Genomic DNA, 27,763 nt, shown 5'->3' on the forward strand with positions numbered 1-27,763 from the left:
ATGTAAATCAAAGAGGGAAAGTTTAGACAGCCAGGAGGTCAGGAAGTGAGGTTGTAAATAAACACACAAGCAGATAAGTCAGCTTTGTTAGATCCAGTCACACACTGAAGCAGCGACTGGCGCGTTATGTTCCATTCTGTTTAGTGGAATAGCACAACTCAATGTCTCTTCAAGAGTGTGTTGTGTACCGACTGCAAAAGCTGGTATAAATGACCACTTAAATGACTTCCTGGAAACACTGCTATTTGGCAGGCTGGTGTGAGGAATTCTGCTGAGATGACGCACTGTACTGTATATTCCCCGGAACGAAGCACAATAACATCCTGCATATCACCATTGACAAAATATATACTGTACATAGCAGGTAAGTCAACATAGAAAAATGATTGTTTGTTGCAGTTTGAGTTTTTAAACCCAGTAAACACACCTACTTTCACACTTAATTAATTCCTGTCTCACACACGGCGTCGTTTCCAGTAGAAGAACTTGAAACTTCATTATGCTGCTCTGGTGCCTCACACACAGTGGCCTCTTTGATCAAATCTGCTCTGTTTACATCCTGTGGGCCATTCTGACTCCATTTCAGCCTGTGTTAACATGTTGCTCAGACCAGACAGCTAATTGCAGCTAAATGATGTTGATTTTCATTCATCCTTTTTTTTAACCTGCCGGAGCCTATCACAGGTCTATCTCGAACTGATCACTTGTCAATCGCAGGCTCTTTCTTTATGAACCCCCCCACCCTCCAAACTCTAAAGTATCAAACATAGCATGCAACTACAATACTGTTAAACCATTTTAAATACGTTTGAGAGGTTACAACATTGTGTATTGGGAATGTGTCAGCTGGGATAGACTCCAGCTACCCTTATGGGAACAAATGACTTAAAAACAAATGGATGGATGTCATTCATTACAAAACTACCAAATATAAATATCATTTACATTACATTTAATTACAAATTACAAATTAGAGCAACAAAATTGTTCAATGTTATTATTCAGTGGATTCTTGTTGCTAGGCAGAAATTACAGGTCACAGTCATTTGTGCCCCATAGGCCAATTAAAAAAGTAGCCTACAAACCACGCCCAGACAGTGAAAGGAACAGGAAGTGTTTTAACTGACAAGCTTTAAAGGAATTAATCTAAAAACGTCACTATAAACCTTATAAACCTATAATACTATAGACTTTGGGACAGGTATATTATATATATAAAAACATCAATAGATATGCCATATTGTCATATAATTGTCTTTAGATAGTGTGTGTAATGCTCACAGTTAGCAAGAAGGAGGGGGCATTGTGGCGGAAGGGTACACACCGCGCATCTGACCTTCTTGCGTTGACAGCCGTGTGAAAACCCCCAACCCCAAAACTTTTGACACTGTCTCTTTGTGAGTTTCATTTTAGGACAGTATCCAACTGTATATTTTATTCCAATGTAACACAACAGCAAGCTGTTCACACACACACAAACACGACTCCTGGGTCCGTTCATGTGGACTAGTTTTCTCAGCGGAGGTGCTTATTGTGCCTCCTGACTGACGTAGGGGTCTGTGAATGGGATCAGCAGTAGCGGTGTTAGAGAGTGTGTGACTCCTACCACTCCTCTCTCTTCCTTCCTCCAACATCATCTTATTCCGCTTTTGGGGACGTTTTCTTAGCGGCCACAAACAAGTGCACCTCCAATTTCTCCTTGTTGTCCCCCCTTTCCCCTTTCCTTCCTAGTAGAGGACCCTTGTAGCAGAGAAACGTCCAGAATGGCTCAGATACTGCCCATACGATTCCAGGAACATCTGCAGGTAAGGAGAAAAGCTCCATGAAATGTGTCTCTCACTCGTTTTTTGCTGCAGTTCTTCGCCCTTGTGTCCGCACACAGACTGCACATGGCGCATTTAAATGGGAACGTGAAAAGAGAGCTGCGGGCTGTTGCTCAATATAGCCACAGGCCTGCTTTAGCCAAGGATGACTTAGAGAAATTGAACACTATGCAGATCCACATCGTGTTTTTTTTTTACCTGCTTCAGGTGGTGGTAATGGTAGAAATACACCACTGCCATTTGCACTGCAGGCGTCACTGCAGTCACTTGCTGTGTTTTGACACTTGCCGGTCCTGGCTCAGCTGTTCGTCTTCTCGTTGAGACATGAACGGTCCTCAACGGCTTCCATGTTGTTGCCATGTCCTGCAGCATGCTTATGAGCTTGCCACCGCTGCTACCCACATATGGATTTTGGAATAAACAATGTTTTGTATCTCAAGATGGATTATGTCCATCCATCCTCTTGTCCTAATAAAATGACCTGCAGCCAATCTCAGCTGACTTTGGACAAGAGGCGGGATACCCTGGATTGGTCACCCAGAGAAACCTATGCACACTTACATTTATCAGTGAATCAGTTCCTTCTCCCCACTTAGCGCCGCCATATTTAAATAGTTGTGCCGGAGTTGGGATATAGAAAAAGAAAAGAATATGCAGCCCCCTGAATTGCAAGGCATATTTTATTTACTATCCTTGTCCTTTCGAAGATAATCCCTATGCCCCATGTTGCCAGGGAAAGAGCACAGTGAAAGTGGCTGTTGCATTAGAATACAGAAAATAAAAAATTCCCCCCTGGACGTAATCAGGAAGAAAGCTGCATTTATTGCAGGCAATTGGTTCCAGAGCCACCTGTGATAAGTGAATTTTTCGCAAAATAGCATCCAATTTTAATAAATGGAATGTTTTCGTAGTTAGAGCATAGAAACTTTGTTTCTCTCTGAACTTCTGAAAACTGTTTTTAACATTATTAGAGCCCTGTAGACATGAAATAACATCCCTATAGTCACCTTTACACTTGTGTTACCCAATATAGTAGATATAATAATAGAAAATAATCCATCTTAAATAAATCATATAAGGTAGACTCACATGTTAGCATCAACAGCGTCATCTTTGGTGGTTATAGTCTCATCAGAGCAATCTTACTGATACCTAGAGACCAGTGTAGAATACTACTCTATTTCTTAACCACTGTTCGTGGTTACGAAGAGACTCACTGTGCGCTTCAATGGCTTTATTAACAAGCAGCATGTGTCAAACATACATTTGGCTTTCACTGTATTGCTGTCTTGGGTATATGTCCCACATACACTCACTCCCCCGCAGTCTAGAATATGGTGAATAATGACTCATCCTGCTCGTTCACTTTTTTCCCTGCACACGTCTGCAGAATTGCGCTCGTGGTTTTCTTGCAACTTTGTACTCTGGATCATTTAGCGCTGCAACCTGAGGATATAACATGTTTCTCTGTTCGTCTAGTTAGTGATGTCTACTCAGTTTACTTGTGGTACAACGTAATCATAGGCGGTACCAACCAGTTCTTGGATAATAGAGTGGTGTCCTTTGATAAACAGATAAAAAGACAAAGATCTTTTATCATGAAAGGACGTTTAAAGAACTAAGTTTTTTTTCCGGTTGAGCATGTTACACGTTCAAATCTGTCAGTAATGCCACAGCAGTGAAGTTTCAAGGTTATGTGCTTCTTTTTTTTGTCATTGTAGGACTGGGAGTGTTTAGCATTTTCATGTTCTTCACAAATCGTGATTGGTTAATGAATTGCCATCTGTCGCTTTAATACAGGAACTAGAATGAGCACAAATCAAAGTAAGGCAGGAGAATCCTTGAATCAGTTCCAAATCGTACATTCATTCATTCATTTTATACCGCTTATCCTCACAAGGGTCGCGGGGGTGCTGGAGCCTATCCCAGCTGTCTTCGGGTACACCCTGGGCTGGTCGCCAGCCAATCACAGGGCACATATAGACAAACAACCATTCCCACTCACATTCATACCTATGGAGTCGCCAATTAACTTAGCATGTTTTTGGAATGTGGGAGGAAGCCGGAATACCCGGACAAAACCCATGCATGCACGGGGAGAACATGCAAACTCCACACAGAGATGGCTGAGGGTGGAATTGAACTCGGTTCTCCTAGATGTGAGTCCTGCACACTAACCAAAAAAAAAAAAAGTGGGTCAAAAAAGTGTAATTTCGAGCCACCCAGGGATAGCACCTTTTCATAATGCCACAACAGTCAAAAAAAAGACTTGGTGTTCTCCGCTTGGACTTCTTATGAAACAAAGTGCCACTTGAACAGTGTGGGATTTAAAAGAAGAAAGAGACAGTTATTTAGCTGCCCTCTGTGGAGGAACTATTTCCACCATGACGTCCCATAGCAAGTCCCCCTCTGCTGGGTGTTTTGTTGCCAAAAACTTGGTGACGTATCCCCCTACCACCTCCCCTCGTCTCTTGCTCGTTGTTATGGTAACAGCAGGCAGTGAAATGGCCTTTCACAAGAAGAAGCACAGAGCCCCTCTCACTCCCGCCCTCTTCCTCTGGCCAGCAGCCCCACTTTTGCCAGCCAAAGATCCTTTATCCACCAAAGTATGACTACTTGCAGGCTAGTAGGCTCCTTCCGCAGTGATGCTTGTTGGTGGAGGCTGTGTGCTGGTCTGGGTTATGAGTTCAAAAGTGCACAGTGTTGGGCTTGAGAGGGTGAATCAGCTCCAAGAAATCCCTCTGTGGCACAGTCATGCACCCCTGTGAACAAAGTTGGCTCCAGCAGAGTAAAAAATGCTTGGAATTTCAAAATGGGGGACTTTGGGCCTCAAGTTGTTTAGCATTTTTTGTGGTCTGGTATTTACAGCCGTCTGGGTCATAGTGCAGAGGTGAAACGTGGACCCTGACTTCTTTCCACCAAAAAGACCCTAATGCTCTAAGTAGCGTGTGACTAATGTGCATATTGTTTTTTTGACATTTTTTTGCATATTCTTGCATATTGGGTAACTATCACCTCTTGGCTAAAGATCAGTAGTGAGTTGGTGCTTTCCTGGGAACCACTTATGAGAGCCAGGAGGTGAAAGAACTGGTGCTGGCTTCAAACTAGCCAGCTCTGTTGGACAACTGGTGAGTGAGGTACTCACTGGTGCCTTTTAGACTGTCTTGGAAGTGAAATGTGACTAGACATGTTCTTCAAGTACACAAAGTTGTGAGGCGTGAAGTTCCTCTCCAGCATCACCCTTCAGTTTCGCAGTAGCTTGCAGCTGAATGTATGTGACATCACTTTCCCCCATCAAACACCAGATAGCATCAGTGGACAGTCTTGTAAAATTCCCTCCAGCTCCAAACCACCAGTGTCAAGTTGAGAGCCAAGTTAACCTGCAGCTTTTGCGGCGGCATCAGCGCAGATGAAACAGTGCCGCTGTGTCAAACCAGCGGATGTGCTGTACAAGACAAGGTCAGCAAATTGCATCAGGGTTCTCCTCCTCAGGATGTTGAGGAAATGTTGATTTCATCGCGTTCGTGACTAACAGGATACTCTGGGATGTTTAGGGAGCATCTGTGCTCAGTCACCTAACTCAATCACAAATGCCCAGAAAGTCATTCATAAATTTTGATTCATTAGGACTCCCGGTGTTGTCAGTGCCCCTTTCAGACACAGATTTATAACATATTATTTAGAGAATATTTTCATACACACCGGCTCTTGCAGGAAACCAATTGTATTGCAGGGTGACCACTGCAATGCAAATCTAATCTGGAGTTTGGTAATGGTATTGTTCATTTCAAACATGTTTCACAAGTTGCATTCAGGAACATCATTTGGTTTCTACACTTGTACAATTCAACATACCTGGAAATTAGTAGGGAGAAGCCCATCTTATTTAATCCTACCCCTTCTCCATGTCTCAGCGATTACTGTTCCCTTTTTGGGTTTAACATGTACACATACTACATTTATATTATACTCATTTTACCTCATAAATGCGATATGCTTGTCCCGTACTCATATCGGTGCATTGTTTGAGTTCCGTACTCAATTGGTTCCAAAATTTGGCTAATATAGAGTCAATGTTTTTAGAGCTCTCACAGTTGAATTTCAGCTGTGTTCAAGCTTCCACAGAGCATCCACCCAGTCTGTGACTCACCAGATCCCATCAACGTTGTATCATGCCTTTTTGTGATTCTCGTTTAATGTGTTTGGGATTGTTTAACAACAGCTGCTAGAAAAGGGAAGGTCCAACATGTGTGTGCATGTGTGAGGTTGTATCACTCTACGCGGTTTCTGGGTCACGTGCCACTGGAGGTTATAGCTGAGGTGTGATTTTTGGTTTGGAATGGTCTGTTCAAAGAGGATGTGGAGGATTGTGGGGGGTGTTTCTTGTGAGTCACTCACTCCACCCGAAACCATTGGTTACCAAAGACCCGTTCTTACTGGAATTTAGCACACCAGCTTCCTTTTCTTCTCTTCGGTGCCCTCTCGGTAGGATACTGTGCTGTATCTTGAGGCTCCTCATACTCTTCTTGTCATCCGTTATCTTTATTGCCTCTCTCCTCCACCCACAAATCGTTCTGGCACTGCAAAAGCGATGCAGCATATGGCTGTAATCCTCCCTCAGGTCTTGTCCTTGGCTTTTGAAGGAGCCTATTGCTTGTACTCCTCATGTTGCACAACTAGGCCTCAGTACTATGATGGGTATTTGTCTTATTGTATGTTAAAGGTGCTGTCCCGCTTTGTCTTCAAACTACACTTTTTTTTCCCCAACAACAAAAAAAATCTAAGAACCCACCACCGGCTAGCAGATGTTACCAACAGTGATTTCACTTACTACTGTCTGGTATTCATATAGTAAATGTCCATGGTACTTTGACATACATACTGTACAACAGCAATCCTTTTACACATTGTATAGCTTCATAATTATGGAAAGTCTCCATGATAGCAGCCTTTGTTCAAAGAAAGAAAGACTTTCAGAAGGTTTGAAATTAATTTATGTCTTTCTACATGAATCAGCTATTTTCCATTGTTTTCCAAATTTACAGCTGTATGGAAAGAGTCATACTATTGGAAACTGTGTGCCTATTCTTCCCTGGCTTTCATGTTTATCTGAACACCAATACATCTTTTGGGAACATAAGGCCCTATGAAACGTGTTTAATCGTTTTCAAAATTTGTTTTTTTTCTGCAGCTGAAGGTGGCGCTACCTTGTGTAGTAGCCAGCGTATGCTAACATGAACAACTGTTTCTAAGGCGAACGCCTCAGCCACATTGTGGGAATATTTCTGTTTTAAACACAATGAACAAGTTGAGCGTATGAACACAGACGACTAACACGGACCGTTTTCTCAACTTGGGAAAAAAAAAATACAGATGGAGGTGACTCGGGCTCCGACGCTTTCGTTCTGACAGTCAACTAACGAAGTGCAAAATTTCATGCCAGGCCTAATTGAAGGTGTATGCTGTCTTTGCTATTTTGGAAAAATCGGTCCAAAAATGGAATTGGCAGGTCAGTCTTTTTGGGCTTGTGGGCATTTGTTGGTTTGCTACAAGGCCTTAGTGGTCTTTGGCTAGTATTACTTTGATTAATGTTCGTTTTGATATCCATCCATCCATCCATTTTCTATGCCGCTTATCCTCATTAGGGTTGCGGGCATACGTTTTGATATTATTATATTGATATTATCTATTTTTCATTCATTAATAAACAAAGTCTGCAAATTACACAAAGAATGTGTGACAACATGGTCATCACCCCATCAAGACTAAGCACAATGATGAGTTCAGGTACCAGAATGACGAAATTATGTTTTCCAACTCTAGCTGCAGAACCTGGGCGTGAACCCAGCCAACATCGGGTTCAGCTATCTGACCATGGAGTCGGACAAGTTCATCTGCATCAGAGAGAAAGTGGGTGAGCAGAACCAGGTGGTGATTGTGGACATGTCCGACCCCACAAACCCCATCAGGAGACCCATCTCTGCTGACAGCGCCATCATGAACCCCACAAGCAAGGTCATTGCCTTGAAAGGTGAGCGTCATATTTAGTCTGCTGCACTGGTGCAATGGAAGTTGTGGCTTTATACCAAGAACAATATTTGTGTTTTTATATTCAGAATCACTGTGTCTGCATGTTATTTATGTAGCTTTAGCCTGAATAGATGAATCCACTGGGAATGTTGTGGGAATATCACGTTCAAGTAGTGACTAATGTTCTAATGTCATTAGTGTCAAAAACTAAATCAAGATTGACGCTGAGTGCACTCAGTTCGACTGCCTGAATGTACAAAAGTATTCGTGCAAATTGATTTTGTGCCACACAGAGCGTAAACACAAGCATTAATCAGGAAGATTCGCCAATAATGCTTCTTTTCTTATTTACCCTCTCCTTCTCATCTGTTTTGGTCTGGTCTATCTCATCTTGACTGACTTTTTTCTGCTTTCTTTCCCCGGCTTTCTGTCATTTCCCAGACGGTGAGTTGCTATCTATCTGTCTGCCCGCCTGACGCTCTGTTGTGATGATACAGTAAACTTAACTCTCACATAAAAGCTTCCAAAATACCTTTCTCAAGTTCACAGAGCTATTTTGGCATCCAATCAATCAAAAGGCAGACAACTGTTTAGGAAAAACACACACACGCAAACACACTGGATGCACTCTGCCTCAACATAACCTGTTGGCACTATCCTTCAATGAGAACTAACGTGTGTTAGCATGACCTGATGTGTGCTGCTGGAGTGAATGTCTGGTATGCGTTATCAGAGATTATACACCCAGAAGAATGAGCACACTGTCACACTGTTCTCCAGCAATCACCTGAGTCATAACCTGACCTCACCTGCATGGTGGGTAATGCTAGTTGATGCTAGTAATGCTCGCAACTTCACTTTTTTAAACACCCTGTTTACACCAATGTCCAGCGGTTGGAGTTAAATGTATGTATTGTACATATTGTGTAATGTAACCATCGATTTAAAATTAAAGGCTTTTAAAGGGAAAGACCAACGGATTTTAACCAGCTTTCAGTCTTTTCGAGTTGTTTTTTAAGGTATATTCGTGCCAACGACGCCAGAAAATAATTAACCTTAACTAAGTAATCATTTTAATTACCTTCCGGAAGTGACGCACTGGGTTCATCTCGCCCAATACAACAACAACATAACACACTGATCTTACCTGCAGCGGGCTACACAGTTGATCGATCGCATGCAAGTTTACTTCTAATATGCCTGCTTGCCTGCTTGTTCCATTTAAAAGTCACTTGTAACGAGTGAGTGATCTTAAAACTTCTCATACCTATGCTTGGTTTGATCCAGAGTGTCCTGAACAAGTTACACGAAGAGGTAGAGTTCTGTAAATACATACGCATTTGTTAGAGTTCCTCTAGGTTCTCTTGGCTTTGGAAATCTTCTCCAGTTGTACTGGTGGCTCCTGAAGTAGGTGTCTAGCACAGCTTCATTTAGGTGAGCCACGAAATCTGGGTGCTCAGTCACACACTTCTGTACATAGCCTGGATGCTCGTCGTCTTCTTCCACATCGGTTGGCTCAGGGTCGAATTGGTCCACTATTGTTTGTGCTTGTTGGATTTCATGACAGCACACACATTCGTCTTCTGTCGGCATGGCTTGGCATTTCTGGCATGTGCACCAGTAGTCGCCGGTAACCCGGCCGGCTGGTATGGCCGCCATTGTGGTTGTTCTGTCCGCCTCTTCAGCCGCTCTTCTCCTGGCTTCTACTTCTTCTGCTGTCAAGGTTGGCTCAAATTGGTAAGGCCGAATGGTTCCTCGATGAAAAAATTCATCTTCAGAAGACGAACTATTCCCAGAAGACGCCATAGTCTCATATGGCAAGTGAAGTTGGTCGGTCGTGTGTAGCGTGTCAATGGCAGTCAGTGTGTTATGTTGTTGTTGTATTGGGCGAGATGAACCCGGTGCGTCACTTCCGGAAGGTAATTAAAATGATTACTTAGTTAAGGTTAATTATTTTCTGGCGTCGTTCGCACGAATAGACATTAAAAAATAACTCGAAAAGGCTGAAAGCTGGTTAAAATCCGTTGATCTTTCCCTTTAAGTCCGCCTTATGGTGCGGAAAATACTGTAAATTGTTATTTATTGATGAGTGAATTTATTAATCGTTCCTTTTGAAATGATTAATTTCAAATTAATTATTAATTAATTATTATTAATTATATTAATAATTAGATGAATTTTCTGAACCCCTGACCACTACCATTGTTGTATTGGTCAGTTGAGACTGGATCAACAGTGCCGTTGCAGCCAAAATCCACAAAATCCCACCTAAAATGTTCCCTACTTGCAAAAGAGTCAGCTCATCAAGCTCTGAGAGACAAAGAAAAAGGCCCATTTCATTTCACAATGAATTGAATAGCTGTCTGCTTTGCCTGCTTATTGACCGGATCTCTTACTGCGCCACCCCACAGCCGCTAAGACTCTGCAGATCTTTAACATCGAGATGAAGAGCAAGATGAAGGCTCATGCGATGACAGAGGAGGTCACGTTCTGGAAGTGGATATCGGTAAACACCGTCGCCTTGGTGACGGATGCAGCTGTTTATCATTGGAGCATGGAGGGAGATTCCCAGCCGAGCAAAGTATTCGATCGGCACGCCAGTCTGGCAGGATGTCAGATCATTAACTACAGAACTGACGAACAACAGAAGTGGCTGCTGCTGATAGGGATTTCTGCACAGGTAACCGTGCACTTATTCACAAAAATGTCCTGTAGAACAAGTGGAATGTTTGCCCAATCCGGGATTCCTTATCTACATTCTGATAGTGTCCATTCTTCGTTATTTGGGTAGATATTCATTCAGGAAGTCTCAAGGGATGTAAATACTGAATAAACAATGAAACTGGATGTCTAGCAGATGATATTTTATTGGTTACTGTTTCAAAGAGCAGGAAGAGGAGATTCTGCAATTTACTGTAGATTATCTGATATTTCTGTCTGCTTGTCCTTGCAGCAAAATCGTGTGGTCGGGGCAATGCAGCTGTATTCCGTTGAGAGAAAAGTGTCTCAGCCAATAGAAGGTCACGCTGCTGCATTTGGGGAGTTCAAAGTGGAGGGCAACGGCAAACCCTCCACCCTTTTCTGTTTTGCTGTGCGCTCCCAAGCTGGGGGGAAGGTTAGGCTTTTTGAATATTGCAATAAGTCCATAACAAACAATTGTTTTATTATTAACATTTCTACCACTATTTGTATGACTGTGCATTTTCTTTACTGTGGTTTTAATGTGTTGAAAATTCATCCAGCTGCACATCATTGAAGTGGGTCAACCAGCTGCAGGAAACCAGCCATTTGCTAAGAAAGCAGTGGATGTGTTTTTCCCCCCTGAGGCCCAGACAGACTTTCCTGTAGCTATGCAGGTACATAGTCAAAGTCTACGCTAATGCAGCTTTTCCACTGCATAGTGCCATTGCGGCTTAGCTCTACTGTTGTTTATTTGAGAGGACACTGTGGGCAGCAAGAAAGTGGAGAGCTGCAGCAAAGTGGAGACAATGGAATCTAATATTACCAGCAGTTTTCCATGCTTAAAACTAATACTTGCGACTAGACAAAGTACCTGGTAGTACTGGCATCAATCTTGTAGATTGAGCTGTACCATGTACCATGTACCATGCAGTGGAAAAGGGAGTTTGGGTCACTTTCAGTATTGAGTGGTTTACCTGTTTCCTCTCAGATTGGAAGTAAACACGGTGTGATATATCTAATCACCAAGTATGGGTACATTCACCTGTACGACCTGGAGTCAGGAGTATGCATCTACATGAATAGAATCAGCGCTGAGACAATCTTTGTCACATCCCCTCATGAAGCCAACTCTGGAATTATTGGTGTCAACAAGAAAGGACAAGTGAGGGACTATATCATTGTCATGATGCAATGTAGTATTATCTCAAAAACACATTTAATTATCCTTCTTAGACCTATAGTATTTATCCTATGCCTGTATAGGTCTTGTCGGTATGTGTTGAAGAAGAAAACATCGTCAACTATGCCACCAACGTCCTCCAGAATCCCGACCTGGCGTTACGGATGGCCGTGAGATCCAACCTGGCTGGCGCTGAGGAGCTATTCGCCAGGAAGTTCAACACAATGTTTGCCCAGGGAAGTTATTCAGAGGCAGCAAAGGTGGCTGCATCGGCACCCAAGGTTGGTCTAAGTGCGCCTCCAAATTAATCTTTATCGAGATTATTTCCTCGATTTTAGGATTTTTTTATGATGCAAACACAGAAAAGTACTACTGATGGCAAAGGGGAAAAGTGTTATGATAACAATAGAGTTGTAAATGGAACTTGTAGTAGTGTTAGTGTAGTAAAGAGACTCGCTTCCCAATCACACGTCGGCTCCGTGGGGTAGTTTGTCACAAATCCCTCATTTTCAGTATGAAGTAAGAGTATGAAAGTTATTTTTTTCCGGTTTTAATATATTTAAATTACTTTTAAATGATTGGTCTTTGGACTTGATCAACTGTTTTTGCTTTCTTCCATCTTTTCACAATGTATCTTATTCGAGTCTAATTCTTCTACGCCTCACTCAGGGTGTTTTGCGGACAGCAGAGACCATCCGTAAATTCCAGAGTGTGCCAGCCCAACCAGGTCAGGCATCTCCACTGTTGCAGTACTTTGGCATATTGTTAGACCAGGGTCAGTTAAACAAATTCGAGTCCTTGGAGCTTTGCAGGCCTGTCCTGCAGCAAGGACGCAAGCAACTCCTGGAGAAGTGGCTGAAAGAGGACAAGGTAAGACTGGACGTACAGTGTCACGAGACACACAAGATTGTTTTTACAAGACAATATTTTACTTCTAAAAAAAGTACAATGAAAAAAATCCAACAAATATATAACAATATAATGCAATTTACTCATTTCCTTTTTATTACGGTGTGTGTATGCTACCTGCCCTGCCTCCACCCACAGAGACAAAATGACACAAAAAGGGCTCACTCTATTCAATCTAGGGTGCTGAAACCATTGCCTTCCTGTTTGGACACGAGGAAATGACACGCATGCACATGGCAATATATTAAGCCGGCAAAATTTTAATTTATTGTGTAAATCTATAATGAATGAATAATAATTATTAATAGTTCATTATCGTCCCAGGCTGAGTGACCTCAAAACATTTATTTTCTGAACAAGAAATCTTGTCACGCAAGATCTTGTGACATCCCTAGTCCTCATTTTTCAACATTACGTATATTCATCTTATAACATTTTTCTTTTTAAGCAACATTTTTTGTGAATTGTGTGTTGCAGTTGGAGTGTTCAGAGGAGTTGGGAGATCTGGTGAAAGCGTCTGACCCCACCCTTGCTCTTAGTGTGTACCTCAGAGCCAACGTCCCCAACAAGGTCATTCAATGCTTTGCTGAGACCGGCCAGTTCCAGAAGATAGTACTGTATGCCAAAAAGGTAACTGCCTCACTGCTCCCAATGCATGCTGAGTGTACACTCAGTCACAGCCCAATGTAATGTAATACAAGTGGGCATATCTGCATGTTTTGCCTTTTGACCCAACCTGCTTCACTTCCATAGGTTGGCTACACTCCTGATTGGGTGTTTTTGCTGAGGAATGTGATGCGTGTCAATTCAGACCAGGGACTGCAATTTGCCCAGATGCTGGTCCAGGATGAAGAGCCACTGGCCAACATCAACCAGGTAAACACGTCATCTCCTCACTCATACAAATACCCCTTCGCACTGAGCACATCTGCACGTTGCGCGCAAACAAATAACACAGCCAATATGGGAACCTCTATCTGTTGTTATTCCAGATGTGGCAGCAATGCCAGGAATTCACTGAGTCCTCCTTTTTCAAGCCACACCACATCTTTGCTTAGTTCCAGATTCTCTCAGTTAATTGGTTTCTTGTGCGAAGCAAGTCCCCAACCCAATTTCATGACGGTAGACTTACTTTGGTATCTGGAATGTTTTCAAGACGTTGAAGTTTAACAGGGCAAGTGGTTAGCACGCAGGCTTCACAGCTAGGAGACCCGAGTTCAATTCTGCCCTCTGCGTGGGTTTTCTCTGGGTAATCCGGTTTCCTCCCACATTCCAAAAACATGCTAGATTAATTGCAGACTCCAAATTGTCTATAGGTATGAATGTGAGTGTGAATGGTTGTTTGTCTATATGTGCTCTATGATTGGCTGGCGACCAGTCCAGGGTGTACCCCACCTCTCGCCTGAAGACAGCTGGGATAGGCTCCAGTATCCCCTGCGACCCTTGTGAGGATAAGCGGTAGAAAATGAATAAATGAAGTTTCACACTAAAGATTAATTTCTCCTGCCTTGCACACACAATTGAGCTAATACCTCACTTTGCTGGGCTCTGCACATGCCAATGTTACGACTCTGATGCAGACATTTTTGTCACAATGCAATTATATTTGGAGGTATTATTTATATTTTTTAGTTTGGATCTCATTTGTTTCTGTAGGTGAATTACTGCCACCTATTGGACTTTAGTGGAATATCTCCATGTACAGTGTGAGCACATATCAAATGTATGCTTTGACTAACTTGTTCAGTGTGCTGACTACTTTTCAGTAGGTCATTCTCATAGATAGTTACTAACTGTGCCTTTTCTGTACTGTTGCTTGTAGATTGTGGATGTGTTCATGGAAGGAAACCTGGTCCAGCAGTGCACCTCTTTCCTGTTGGATGCTTTAAAGAACAACCGTCCAACCGAAGGCCACTTGCAGACACGCCTGCTTGAGATGAATCTCATACATGCACCACAGGTCAACATCCTGATGCAGTTATTGTTAGCATTAGCCACGATTTGCTTTGACCATGTCTGTAACAATCTTTACAGGTGGCAGACGCCATCCTGGGGAACCAAATGTTCACACACTATGACCGCGGACATGTTGCTCAGCTATGTGAAAAGGCGGGCCTTCTGCAGAGAGCTCTCGAGCACTACACTGACCTTTATGATATCAAACGAGCTGTGGTGCACACTCATCTTCTGAACCCTGAGGTACTCCTAATGTTTAACTACTTCTTTTTAGATGTGTAACACCTAAACCGTTTACATGTTTTTTCCAATTCTTCTCACAGTGGCTGGTGAACTTCTATGGCTCCCTGTCAGTGGATGACTCCTTGGAATGTTTGAGAGCCATGCTGTCGGCGAACATCCGACAGAACCTACAGCTTTGTGTACAGGTGGCGTCCAAGTATCACGAGCAGCTGGGGACTCAGGCTCTCGTGGAGCTCTTTGAGTCCTTCAAGAGTTACGAGGGTGGGTTCACAGTTCATACTATGTGTCTCGGAGTCGTTGGTAATTGTCAGAGCTAGCTTATGTAATTCCTCCCTCTCTTCTGTTTCTATCCAAGGCTTGTTTTACTTCCTTGGCTCGATTGTGAATTTCAGCCAGGAGCCTGATGTTCACTTCAAGTACATCCAGGCAGCCTGCAAGACTGGACAAATCAAAGAAGTGGAAAGGATCTGCAGAGAGAGCAACTGTTACGACCCAGAGAGGGTGAAGAATTTCCTCAAGGTGAAACATTTCTCAATTTATTCAATTATCATTCAACAACACACTGGTTTAAGTAAGTGGCCAAAATCTATCATGTCGGACTTGCCATGCACTCTTGTACAGTATCTAAGGCAGTGTAATACAGTATCATCAGTGTAACATTAGTGATGCCTAGTGACAAGAATAATACTTATGACTTATCTTTAAATATTTTTTCACTATTATTAGTCCATAGTCAACCCTGAAACAACAATTATTCATTTTTAAAAAAACAAGATGGAGTGATGTTCGAACCGCAGTGTAATGAGGGATGACTGTAAAAGTTTTGCACTCAAACTAACACAATGTTTCTCCCCTGACTAGGAAGCCAAGCTGACAGACCAGCTTCCTCTTATTATTGTGTGTGACCGCTTTGACTTTGTCCACGATCTGGTGCTCTACCTCTACCGCAACACTCTGCAAAAATACATTGAAATTTATGTACAGAAAGTAAGTGACAGTCATCTACTTCACTATTTTTTGCGCGTTTGTGGTCATCAAATATTGTTGAATGTCATCAATTACTCTCTTCTCAAAGGCTTTATACATTTGGAGTAAACACAGAAAGTATTGCATTTGTTCAAAACAAACCTTATTTGAAGAACCTGATTCTTTTATATTTTTTACTTACATTTTGAGTTCAATTCCACCCTCGGCCATCTCTGTGTGGCGTTTGCATGTTCTCGCCGTGCATGCGTGGGTTTTTTCCGGGTATTCCGGTTTCCTCCCACATTCCAAAAACATGCTAGGTTAATTGGCGACTCCAAATTGTCCATAGGTATGAATGTGAGTGTGAATGGTTGTTTGTCTATATGTGCCCTGTGATTGGCTGGCGACCAGTCCAGGGTGTACCCCGCCTCTCCCCCAAGCTGGGATAGGCTCCAGCACCACCCACGACCCTTGTGAGGATAAGTGGTAGAAAATGAATGAATGAATGAATGAATTTTGAGAAACAATTGTATGATGTCTTGTGAGACACATTGTGGTTGTCCACAACCATGCATTTCTATTTAAATTATACTACATAAAGCAATTTTATGGTCTTTTATGTGAACAATAATGAACATTTCCCACATTTCTGTTTTCAGGTTAACCCCAGTCGATTACCAGTAGTAATTGGAGGCCTACTGGATGTGGACTGTGCTGAGGATGTCATTAAGAACTTGATCATGGTGGTCAGAGGACAGTTTTCCACTGATGAGCTTGTAGAAGAGGTGGAGAAGCGAAACAGGTAAGTAAGAAGCATCTGTTTGTCCAACAAATGCCACCTTGACACTTGCATGGATTTTGCCTCGCATTGAAGACGAGTTTACGCATAAGTTACACATGCAATTCATGACCAAAAATGGGGCGCATTGGCACAAAATGCCACACTTGTCGTCGTACACTAGACATAAACAGTACTTGCCAAATACAAGTACTGTTTATGTCTGGTGTACAACGTAGTATGTGTGACTCGCCTCGTGCCGACTGCTCTGGAAGACCAGGAGAGATCTCAGAAGAAGAGGGCATATCCCTAACTAGAAAAAGTAAAGTGAGGGAATGACTGACACTGATATTTCAGCTTTGTGTTGGCAGTGACAAATTAGAATAGTGTAAATATCTAATAATATACGATCTCATTAATAATGAATCAATCTTATTTTCAGAAATTGATGAATGCAGTTAAGGGCTGCACGGCGGGTGAGTGGTTAGCGCGCAGACCTCACAGCTGGGAGATCCGAGTTCAATCCCACCCTCGGCCATCTCTGTGTGGAGTTTGCATGTTCTCTGGGGACTCTGGTTTCCTCCCACATTCCAAAAACATGCTAGGTTAATTGGCGACTCCAAATTGTCCATAGGTATGACTGTGAGTGTGAATGGTTGTTTGTCTATATGTGCCCTGTGATTGACTGGCGAACAGTCCAGGGTGTACCCTGCCTCTTGCCCGTAGACAGCTGGGATAGACTCTAGCACTGCCTGCGACGTTCGTGAGAATAAGCGGTAGAAAATGAATGAATTAATGCAATTAAAAACTAGATGTGAGCCGGAAATGGCAACTGTAAGAACCCACAACTTTTCACTACCGAAACTGGAGCTATTATATTTTTCATTTGCTATCCAGGTTAAAACTTCTTTTGCCCTGGTTGGAGTCGCGTATCCATGAGGGGTGCGAGGAGCCAGCCACCCACAACGCTCTGGCAAAAATTTACATCGACAGCAATAACACGCCTGAGCGCTTCTTGAAAGAGAACCCGTTCTACGACAGCGCCGTGGTCGGACGCTACTGCGAGAAGAGGGACCCCCACCTGGCTTGCGTGGCTTATGAGAGAGGCCAGTGTGACATGGACCTCATCAAGGTGAGTACTTGTAATAACACTGTAGTCCATGTATAAAAGTGAGTACAGCCCTCACATTCGGCAACCATAATATTATATCTTCTCTGGAGACATACTTGGCCACTCCATCACCTTCACCTTCAGCTTGCTCAGCAAGGCACTTGTCATCTTGGATGTGTGTTTTGGCTCGTTGTCGTGTTGGAAAATTGCCATACAGTAAGGGATTATGCTCTGCTTCAAAATGTCACAGCCCACAGTGGAATTCATTCCCTCAATGAACCACAGTTCCCTATCCAGGCAGCATTCATGCATGGTATTTTCACTGGAATCGTAAACTGATACAGTTGGCTCTCGTTTGTTGCGGTGGTTCCAAACCCGACCGTGATAAGTGTATTTCTGCAAAGTAAGATTCTATAATAATACAATTAATATTTTTGTAAGAAAACCTGTTTATTATATTATTTAACCCTTCTTATAGCCCTTTAGACATAACATAACACCCCATAGTCATTGATAATACGCACGCTATGGGATCCAGTTCCAGTTTTAAAGGATTGTCCCTTGATGATATACTCTACTATATTAAAAATGCTTGCTGAAATGTGAGGGGTATACTCACTTTTGTGATACTGCAAATAAGAAATTGTGTACAAATGTTTTTTTAGGTGTGCAACGAGAACTCGTTATTCAAGAGCGAGGCTCGTTATTTAGTACGGCGGAAGGACCCAGAACTGTGGGCCAATGTGTTGGAAGAAAACAACCCCTATAAGAGGCAGCTCATCGATCAGGTCAGTTTTCCTCTCACTTGCCTGAAGTGGTTGATGGTTTTTAATTCATCAAACTTAACTACATAGTTTGCTTCTTGCTTTTGGTCATTTCAGGTGGTACAAACTGCATTGTCTGAGACCCAGGACCCTGAGGAGGTATCGGTCACCGTCAAGGCATTCATGACTGCCGACCTGCCCAATGAGCTGATTGAACTGCTGGAGAAAATCGTGCTCGATAACTCTGTTTTCAGTGAACACAGGTGCAAATTACTTACTTACACATTTTAATAATTTACCGTAACTATGAAGATGTTCAGTAATCTTTTTTGTTATGTTCTCATTCTCCAGAAACCTTCAAAATCTGTTGATTTTGACTGCCATCAAGGCGGACCGTACTCGCGTGATGGAGTATGTCAATAGGCTTGACAACTACGACGCCCCAGACATTGCTAATATTGCCATCAGCAATGAACTCTTTGAGGAGGCTTTTGCCATTTTTAAAAAGTTTGATGTCAACACGTCAGCCATACAGGTAGATGATTTTTTTAAGCAAAATTCTCTACTTCAAAGTCCTTATAGTGCATCCCAAATTGGAACAAAACACAGTATTGGTACCATGGTGTGTTGAGTACTTGCTTATGCATTACATGATTAAACCAGTGACATGTATAATAAAGGAAGCAGTTTGACTCCGGGGGCAGATTTCAGCAAAGATTCATTATGGCGACCTTTACCGCAAATTAGTTTGAGCATCTGTCTTCTCACAACAATGATGCCGAAGACACTTAGGCTGCATTCCAGACTACAGAATTACAGAATATCCAAGGTGCAACCTTTTAAGCGTTCCAGTGGAAAGTAAACAAAAAGCTTGGGTGACAACCGCAATAAGTGTCTTTAACACTGGGTTGTGAATATAAGAATATAATATCCTACAGTACGTTTTCAGCAACCTTTCCCTTCTTTAACGTTTCACCAGATAACTTAGTTTACAGTGGAAACAGCTACAGTATCTATTTTCATCAGTTTAAATTAATCTTTCCTTGGTAGGAAGGTCTTGACCACCCGGTTGTCTTTAATGCAGCATTACTTGTGTGGGCCACTCACAGTGTTAAATTTTGTGACACTGATGCTACAATGCATCTCATCTCATTGACTACTAAGCTATACTATAAATATGTAATTGTATAATTATCTTTATTCTCACCTGCTCGGTCTTAGGTTTTGATAGAACACATAAGCAACCTGGATCGGGCCTATGAGTTTGCAGAGCGTTGCAATGAGCCTGCAGTGTGGAGCCAGTTAGCCCGGGCCCAGCTGCAAAGAAACCTGGTTAAAGAGGCCATCGACTCCTACATTAAAGCAGTGGACCCCTCAGCCTATATGGAGGTTGTCAATGCTGCCAGCAAAAACGGTAAGCCTTTTGATTTTTTTTTTTTTGGCATGACTCTCCAGCTTTTTACCACACTCACCTTTGAGGTGCTGTTTTGCAGACAACTGGGAAGATTTGGTTAAATTCCTGCAGATGGCTCGGAAGAAAGCAAGGGAATCTTATGTGGAGACAGAGTTGATCTTTGCTTTGGCTAAAACAAACCGTCTGGCTGAGTTGGAAGAGTTTGTCAGCGGGCCCAACAACGCTCACATCCAGCAGGTAAGATAAAGAACATATACATGTAGAGTGCCTGCAGTGATTTGAGTAAACAGAGTCTAGGGTGAGCAGAAAAACTCCACAAATTTGCTCCAGGAAATTAGTTTTTCAGGGAGTGGGGGAGGCCCCAACTGTATTGTATTCCCTGACGGGGGAGATTTCCCAATTACACATAAAATTCTTGCATTAGTGACATGAACAATGTGCATTTACTATGATAATGACGTGCACTGTTCCTCTGCAGGTGGGTGATAGATGTTACGAGGAGGGAATGTACGAGGCCGCTAAGCTCTTGTACAACAACGTGTCAAACTTTGCTCGGCTGGCATCCACATTAGTGCACCTGGGAGAATACCAGGCCGCTGTGGACAGTGCCAGGAAAGCCAACAGCACACGCACTTGGAAGGAGGTACCTGGCATGCCAAGAAACTCTTCAAGTTGTTCATGTCCTGTATGACACAACTTCTTTCTATCCTCCCTCTGTCCCCTAGGTTTGTTTTGCCTGTGTGGATGGTGAGGAATTCCGGCTGGCGCAAATCTGTGGACTCCACATCGTGATCCACGCCGACGAACTGGAGGACCTGATCAGCTACTATCAGGACCGTGGCTACTTTGAGGAGCTGATTGCTCTGCTGGAGGCGGCGCTGGGCCTGGAGCGGGCACACATGGGCATGTTCACTGAGCTTGCCATCCTCTACTCCAAATTTAAGACTCAGAAGATGAGAGAGCACCTAGAGCTATTCTGGTCCAGAGTCAACATTCCGAAGGTGAGAACGTCACCACTCCCAAGAATATACGTATATGTATACACTCTGTATAATATTATTGTAGCTGTTGTGTGCAGTGGCATAGCACTGCACTGCGTTGTACTGAGTTAGGAGCATCACTCAGTATGATGTAGGGCTGTTCTACACTAATAAAACTGCTGGTAAGCACAATAATCAACAAGTAACAAATCCGACTGAATGGTAGGCAGACTTATTGATCTAACTTTAGTAGAAAATGCTTTTTTAATTGTATTAAACACAAAAACATCTCATGATAATTGTCTGCTTGCTTACTAGGTCCTGCGTGCAGCTGAACAGTCCCACTTGTGGGCCGAGCTGGTTTTCCTTTACGATAAATACGAGGAGTACGACAATGCTGCCATCACTATGATGTCTCATCCGACTGAAGCATGGAAGGAAGGCCTATTCAAAGACATCATCGCAAAAGTAAAACTGCAGTGTCTGGCTGAGCTTCTTCTTCTTCTTGACATTTTATATTTTTTTCCCTTGAACATGCCTGCTATGTCTTTTTAGGTGGCCAATGTGGAGCTGTACTATAAATCACTTTCCTTCTACTTGGACTACAAGCCTCTCCTGCTCAATGACCTGCTGACCATTCTGTCTCCACGACTGGATCACAATCGAGCCGTCAACTTTTTTACCAAGGTAATATAATATCACAAAATATTTATACTGAAATACACACATTCTAATAACTTTTTTTTTTACAAAATGCAAGACTTACCACCAATAGTATAACTTGTTACTTTGTTTTAATCAAGTCAAGCGTTGACAATGGAAATCAAAATCAGTCATATAAATTCACTATTAAACTACACAACAACAGTGACTCCGTGGAGCGAGCGAGGATCAAATTGCCAACCTTTCAGTTTCTCGACGAGCCGCTCTACCTCCTGCCCCCATGTAAAATATAGGCGCTATGGTTTGATAGCATGATGGGCTCAAACACATCCATCCATTCATTTTCTACCGCTGATTCTCACGAGGGTCACTGGCATGCTGGAGCCTATCCCAGCTGTCTTCGGGCGAGAGGCGGGGTACACCCTGGACTGGTCGCCAGCCAATCACAGGGCACATATAGACAAACAACCATTCACACTCACATTCATACCTATGGACAACCGGAGTACAACCAGAGTACCCGGAGAAAACCCATGCATGCACGGGGAGAACATGCAAACTCCACACAGAGATTACCGAGGGTGGAAATGAACTCCGGTCTCCTAGATGTGTGGCCTGCGTGCTAACCACTCGTCCGCTGTGTAGTGTATAGAAATGTTATAATTGTTGTTTTTAATGTACACTCTGTGCAAAAAGTGTTTCCTTTCATCAGTTACATAAATATTGTGATGTATTGTACATGTTCTTATATATAACATATAAATTATTGTATAATTTCTGTATCTTTTATATTGCAGTTGTTGGCTGATTTGTTGGCTTTTCCTCTGTATGAAATATCATTTTGTTATTATATTTTTCTCCTTACCAGGTTAACCAACTGAAACTGGTAAAGCCTTACTTGAGGTCTGTGCAAAATCACAACAACAAATCTATTAATGAAGCACTCAACAACCTGCTGACGGAGGAGGAGGACTACCAGGTCTGTCAGTCATTCTCTTACGTCATTGCTTTGCCTTTTATCCACTTAAATTTGAACACACGATCATCTGTTCTGGCATCCCGATAGAGTCCATTAGATGGCGCTGCCGAGGTTCAGTTACAATAGTTGCAATGGAGATCCGGTTTCTATTTGCAGCCATTCAGCTCTAAATTTTGTGTTCTTTTTGTTCTCTGTATTCCTGACCCTGTTTCCCACAGGGTCTGAGAGCATCCATCGATGCCTATGACAACTTTGACACCATCAGCCTCGCCCAAAGGTTAGAAAAACATCAACTGATTGAGTTTCGACGCATTGCTGCTTATCTGTACAAGGGCAACAACCGATGGAGACAGAGTGTGGAGCTCTGCAAGAAGGACAAGCTCTACAAGGTGAGAGGATAACGCAGGGGTAGTGAATGCCGTGTATATACTGGCTTGATGATTGAATTAATCACACTTGTTCTGTCTTTCCCAGGATGCAATGCTGTATGCTGCAGAGTCCAAGGATGCTGAGCTGGCTGAGACTTTGTTGCAGTGGTTCCTGGAGGAGGGCAAGAAGGAGTGCTTTGCTGCCTGCCTCTTTGCCTCTTACGACCTGCTTCACCCAGACGTGGTGCTGGAGCTTGCCTGGCGTCATAACATAGTGGACTTTGCCATGCCCTATTTCATCCAGGTTATGAGAGAGTACCTCACAAAGGTGAGACCTCAATTCAAGTGTGCATTTTTAAACAGTATCTATATACTTATTGCGTTAAATACTATATTTTCCTCAGAAGCATTTCTTGTCGAACCTGTTGCTTCAAGTGAGAAGCAGAATGTACTTATCGAACACATTTGTGTTACAGACATATGAAAATAAGACTATGCCTTTTGTTTTGTAGTAAATTAAACTAAGTCTGATAAAGTTCCAAAATGCAGACCCACGAGGTCACTTGAGGTCATCTCTTTGGGTTTTTTTTTTCCAGGTTGATCAGTTTTCGGCGAAGGTGACGGTCTCTGGCCCCCTCTTTTATATTTCTCTTTTGTGTTCTGTCTTCTGCTGTTGTAACTGCTCTCTGATCTTTTTGGTCTCTGATGTAGTCGTAACATAGCATGGGCTGTAGACTGATTATGTTCTAACTAGTTGTGATAATAGTGTGTGTTGGCTTTTGTTTTGCTTCAGCACGAAAACAACAAGTTTTACAATTACAGCCAGTAATTACAATTAGCAAACAACAGTAGTCCGTTTACCCTATACTGTCGCATTCTGCAAAATCAAGTGCCCACACATTCCTGACTCAGTGTCTGTGATGTTTGAGTGTGACGAGTAAATAACGTGTTATGGGGCCAAGGAAAGTTGCAAGTGCGAGAGAAACACTACACAGGATGTACAGGAAGTCTGCATCAACACTAAGTTCCCTCAATTTATAATTTTGCATTGTTTTTTGCATATAAATCTATAGTTATTTTTTAATATTTTGGGGTGTCTGGAAATTGGATTTAATTGGATTTACATTATTTACTATGGGAATAATTGTCGTCTGACCTTTTGGAATGAGCAAATGACGAAAACTGAGGTTCCACGGTGCAGCAGTGTCTCATAATTTGAATGATAGAATTAGAGGAAGAATATGCTTTCAAACAATTGCACCCAGCTGTCATCAAATGACATGTGTTTCAAGCAGTAAAGTTCTCATAAGCGGAATCAACTGCTAATGTTATCCACTAGTTATCCATTAACAAGGGTGTAGTGTTTTTGTTGACCATCGATTTTCTATGTCGCTATTCCAGTTGTCTTTGGGCGAGAGTGAGGGCACATATAGATAAACATTCATTTTTGGGATGCAAACATGCAAACTCCACTCAAATATGCCCAAGCGGAGAATGATGGTGATGGTGATAGTTTAACCCTGCTTTTCTGTTATTTTCTGTGGCCAAAATTGGTTTTGAAAGTCTCAGCACCAGCATCCCAAAACAGGTTTCACTGCCTCCCAGGGAATTATCACAAAAGGGTGAATATTCAGCAGAGATGTATATTCATTCAAGTATTGCAAGTTCATAAACTTTTGCAAGTGAGTAGAATTTACAATGGGTTTGAATAATTTTTAGTGCAACTGTTACAACTGCCTCTTGATGTTAGGAACTAAAGCCGTCACATCATCCTTCTCAGGCGCAGGATTAGTCTCTTCTGGCCTAACAGTTACCTCTCACCTTTCTAACTCCTCTCTGGTGATGCTGCATATAGTGTTATTTGTGTGTGTACCTGTGTGTTTAATAGTAATAATAATTCAGACTCACTGGGAATACTAGCATTGATGGTATTATAAGAGACCCACTGATCTGCCTCATGTCAGACTTGTTACTAACAATCATGAACTGTCTCCCCTGTGCAGGGTTAAACACTAACTCCACATGCTTTGTGGCTAAACGTTGATGCTGTATGAAATATTGTACAAAGACGATAATGTTTGGGTGTGATTGACACTGTCTGCGAGTTAGTAAGTCAGCAATATATTGTTTTGATAGATTTGTATCCCTGTCAATATTGTTTGCAGTGTTGTAGTACTGCATCATTTTGTAACAAATGTAATATTTGCATGACTTTTTTTAAAGTGAATACTGCTCTGTGGTGCCCTTAGGTCGACAAACTAGAGGTGGCTGAATGTGAACGGAAGACGGAAGAGGAGGTGACAGAGCCTCAGCCCATGGTGTTTGGTAAGTGCACAGCGCTCTCATTATTCACTTTTTACCCCACTTATTTTTATTTTTTGTCAGAGCTATAGGGTCAAAATAGGAATTTCCCAGGACGTCCATAGTTAGCGAGCTCATCAATTGTTTTATTGTGCTAGAATGCACAGAAAAGGGAAATAAATACAGTAAAGTCTCGTTATATCGATATTCTCGGGAGTCGGAAAAAATACCGATATAACCGGACTATCCATATATCCGATCCTGCGCTGAACTGCATTAAAAGTGGGCAATAATGCACTCGACATTGTTGCAGCTTAAATCAATCTTTGCTTAAGGATTTCAATACCAAAAAAGAACACGGCGAACGACTGCTTCCAGTCAACTTTATTTTTCACACTTCCACCACCAGAGCACAGCACACACACCGATTCCCGCACTTCCTGGTTCACAGGTCATGCTCAACCCGCCCCACAGAGCTGGCCAAACACATGCCATGAACGCCAGCATGTACATATGAAAAACAGCGATTATTGCAAGCGATAAAAAGATATCTGAATACAACACAATTAAATACATGTATTTGTACGCTTGTGTCTTCGTTGGAATAGGTGTGTATGCTATGTCAGTTGGTTCTTCTATTGCAGGCATGTGTTTGGCCAGCTATGTGGGGCGGGTTGAGCATGACCTGTGAACCAGGAAGTGCGGGAATCGATGTGTGTGCTGCGCTCTGGTGGTGGAAGTGTGAAAAATAAAGTTGACTGGAAGCAGCCGTTCGCCGTGTTCTTTTTTGGTATTGAAATCCTTAAGCAAAGATTGATTTAAGCTGCTTTTGTGTCGATATAAGCAGACCAAATTGGCTGGCGGGAGATGAAAAGGGCATCGTAGTAACCGGATTATCATAATAACCGGGTAACGGAACTAATTATATCATAAAAGACTAGAAATTTGCCGGGAAATGAAAATAGTATCGTAATGAGTAGTAATTCGATATAACCGATATCGATATAACGAGACTTTACTGTATGTGCTCATGTTTCATAAGGATTGTGAAAGGAAACGTACATAAAACTGTGGTGAGACCAGCCATGTTATTTGGTCTAGAGACTGAGGAAAAGACAGGAAGCAGAACTTGAGGTAGCAGAGATGAGGATGCTGAGGTTCTCATTGGGAGTGACCAGGATGGATAGGATCAGGAACGAGTACATGAGAGGGACATTAATATATTGCTTTTTAACCAAGTAAAAATATATTGAAAAAAATGTCAGAATAATATGACCTCACTGTGTGTGTGTGTGTGTGTGTGTGTATGTATGTATGTTCAGGCCAGCAGTTGATGTTGACCAACTCTCCTGCTCCAGTGACCCCCCAGGCGCCGTACGCAGGCTACAGCTACCCGGCCAACGCTGCGGGCTACCCTGCTCAACCCGCCTACGGCTTCCCCATGTAGATGGATCGGGGACGTCAACTTCCTCCTGTTGCGTGTGCACACATTTTAGGGGGTCAGCTGAAGCGAGCTGCTCTGGGTGTCTTGAACTTTCAAACCTCACATGCAAATCAGGCGCCACGCCACTTCAGTGAAACTGCAATAAGCCCCTCCTCCTTTCTCCACACCCTGTTTCAGCCTTCTTCAATGTTGAGGGCTGGTATCAACCCTGCCCTTCTCCTATTTGGAACACAATAGTGCACTGAAATGCAGAGCATGACGTCACCACCGCCCTTTTGCTCTTACATGTTGACTTTCACCATCACAAGTCCTGCAACATCAGCCTTACATTTGTACATTGGGCTTAGTTTGTTCTCATTGTATTCCACACAAGTCACGCTCTGCATAGAGAGACTGTTACTGTGCAATAGCTTTCTTTTCTCTTTTCACACAGATTGTTTCCAAGCAAGCCCATGTTGTTTATGTGCTGTGTGTTTGTTTGTGTGTGTGTTCAGCCTCTCGAGCCTCAGAGCGACTCGTCACAAAGCCATGAGACACTCAACAGTTCCACTCCCTCCAGCTGCAAAGCCTTTTAGTAGTACACAACAGTCTGAATCCTGATCCGTTGCAAAGTTTCGAACAGTTGAAAGGGTTAATCATAAACGCTATGTGCTGCAGTCTGTGCATGCGCTGCCAAACTAAAATGCTGCAAGCAGGAGCACAATTTCAGTTTCACTCAGAAGTATATTAAGTATTAATAATGGAACTTTGTCATCTGACTAACAAAACATTTGCGGATGGATGTATGGAGGAGGAGACAATTTGCTCCTGTCCTGGTGCCAGTTAAATCAACAGTAATTGTACTGAAAGCAGTGTGTAATTTAAGATATATATTGAAATATCTAACTAATCAAAAGAATTATTATGGAACATCGTATGTATTGTCTATATTGTGTTGTTGTAGTCTTAAAAGCATAATGACATTTTTGTAAGAAAATGGGACAAAATGCAAAAAACAGGTTAATAAATGCTTTTTAAAGCATGCGTTGCTTCTTTAGTTCCGTCCTGAAACATAAAAGCTCTCATTTTATCTGCAAAATCAGGAAAACATTTTGAACACAATTTTGGAGATTTTGTCATCAGTGCATGTTAAAAGTCAAGTCACAATATTAGAAACACCCACAAGACAAATA

The 27,763-nt window shown here is 42.4% G+C and overlaps 1 protein-coding gene across 2 annotated transcripts; it reads left to right on the plus strand.

Annotated features, from left to right (window-relative positions):
* The first annotated feature begins 1,543 nt into the window (after positions 1–1,543).
* On the plus strand, positions 1,544–27,595 carry cltcl1 (clathrin, heavy chain-like 1). 2 transcript variants are annotated; one of them, XM_058070943.2, is made up of 32 exons: positions 1,544–1,805; positions 7,647–7,854; positions 10,265–10,533; positions 10,807–10,968; positions 11,096–11,209; positions 11,524–11,697; positions 11,799–11,996; positions 12,385–12,585; positions 13,102–13,254; positions 13,378–13,500; positions 14,447–14,584; positions 14,659–14,823; positions 14,904–15,084; positions 15,179–15,342; positions 15,685–15,810; positions 16,449–16,591; positions 17,465–17,699; positions 18,344–18,466; positions 18,560–18,705; positions 18,794–18,977; positions 19,664–19,856; positions 19,936–20,093; positions 20,335–20,499; positions 20,582–20,857; positions 21,155–21,304; positions 21,392–21,523; positions 22,368–22,478; positions 22,697–22,867; positions 22,953–23,174; positions 23,443–23,469; positions 25,096–25,171; positions 26,470–27,595. In XM_058070943.2, the coding sequence occupies exons 1-32, from the start codon at positions 1,764–1,766 to the stop codon at positions 26,592–26,594; spliced, it is 5,055 nt and encodes a 1,684-aa protein (XP_057926926.2). In that variant the 5' UTR covers positions 1,544–1,763; the 3' UTR covers positions 26,595–27,595. The 2 variants fall into 2 exon arrangements, with proteins under 2 accessions (XP_057926926.2, XP_057926927.2); XM_058070944.2 differs by lacking the exon at positions 23,443–23,469 and having other exon boundaries at positions 1,545–1,805.
* Positions 27,596–27,763: the final 168 nt, after the last annotated feature.

The sequence above is a fragment of the Doryrhamphus excisus genome, linkage group LG3 (genome assembly GCF_037039965.1).
Source record: "Doryrhamphus excisus strain RoL-2023G ecotype Guam linkage group LG3, RoL_Dexc_Guam_v1.1, whole genome shotgun sequence".
NCBI lineage: Eukaryota > Metazoa > Chordata > Actinopteri > Syngnathiformes > Syngnathidae > Doryrhamphus > Doryrhamphus excisus.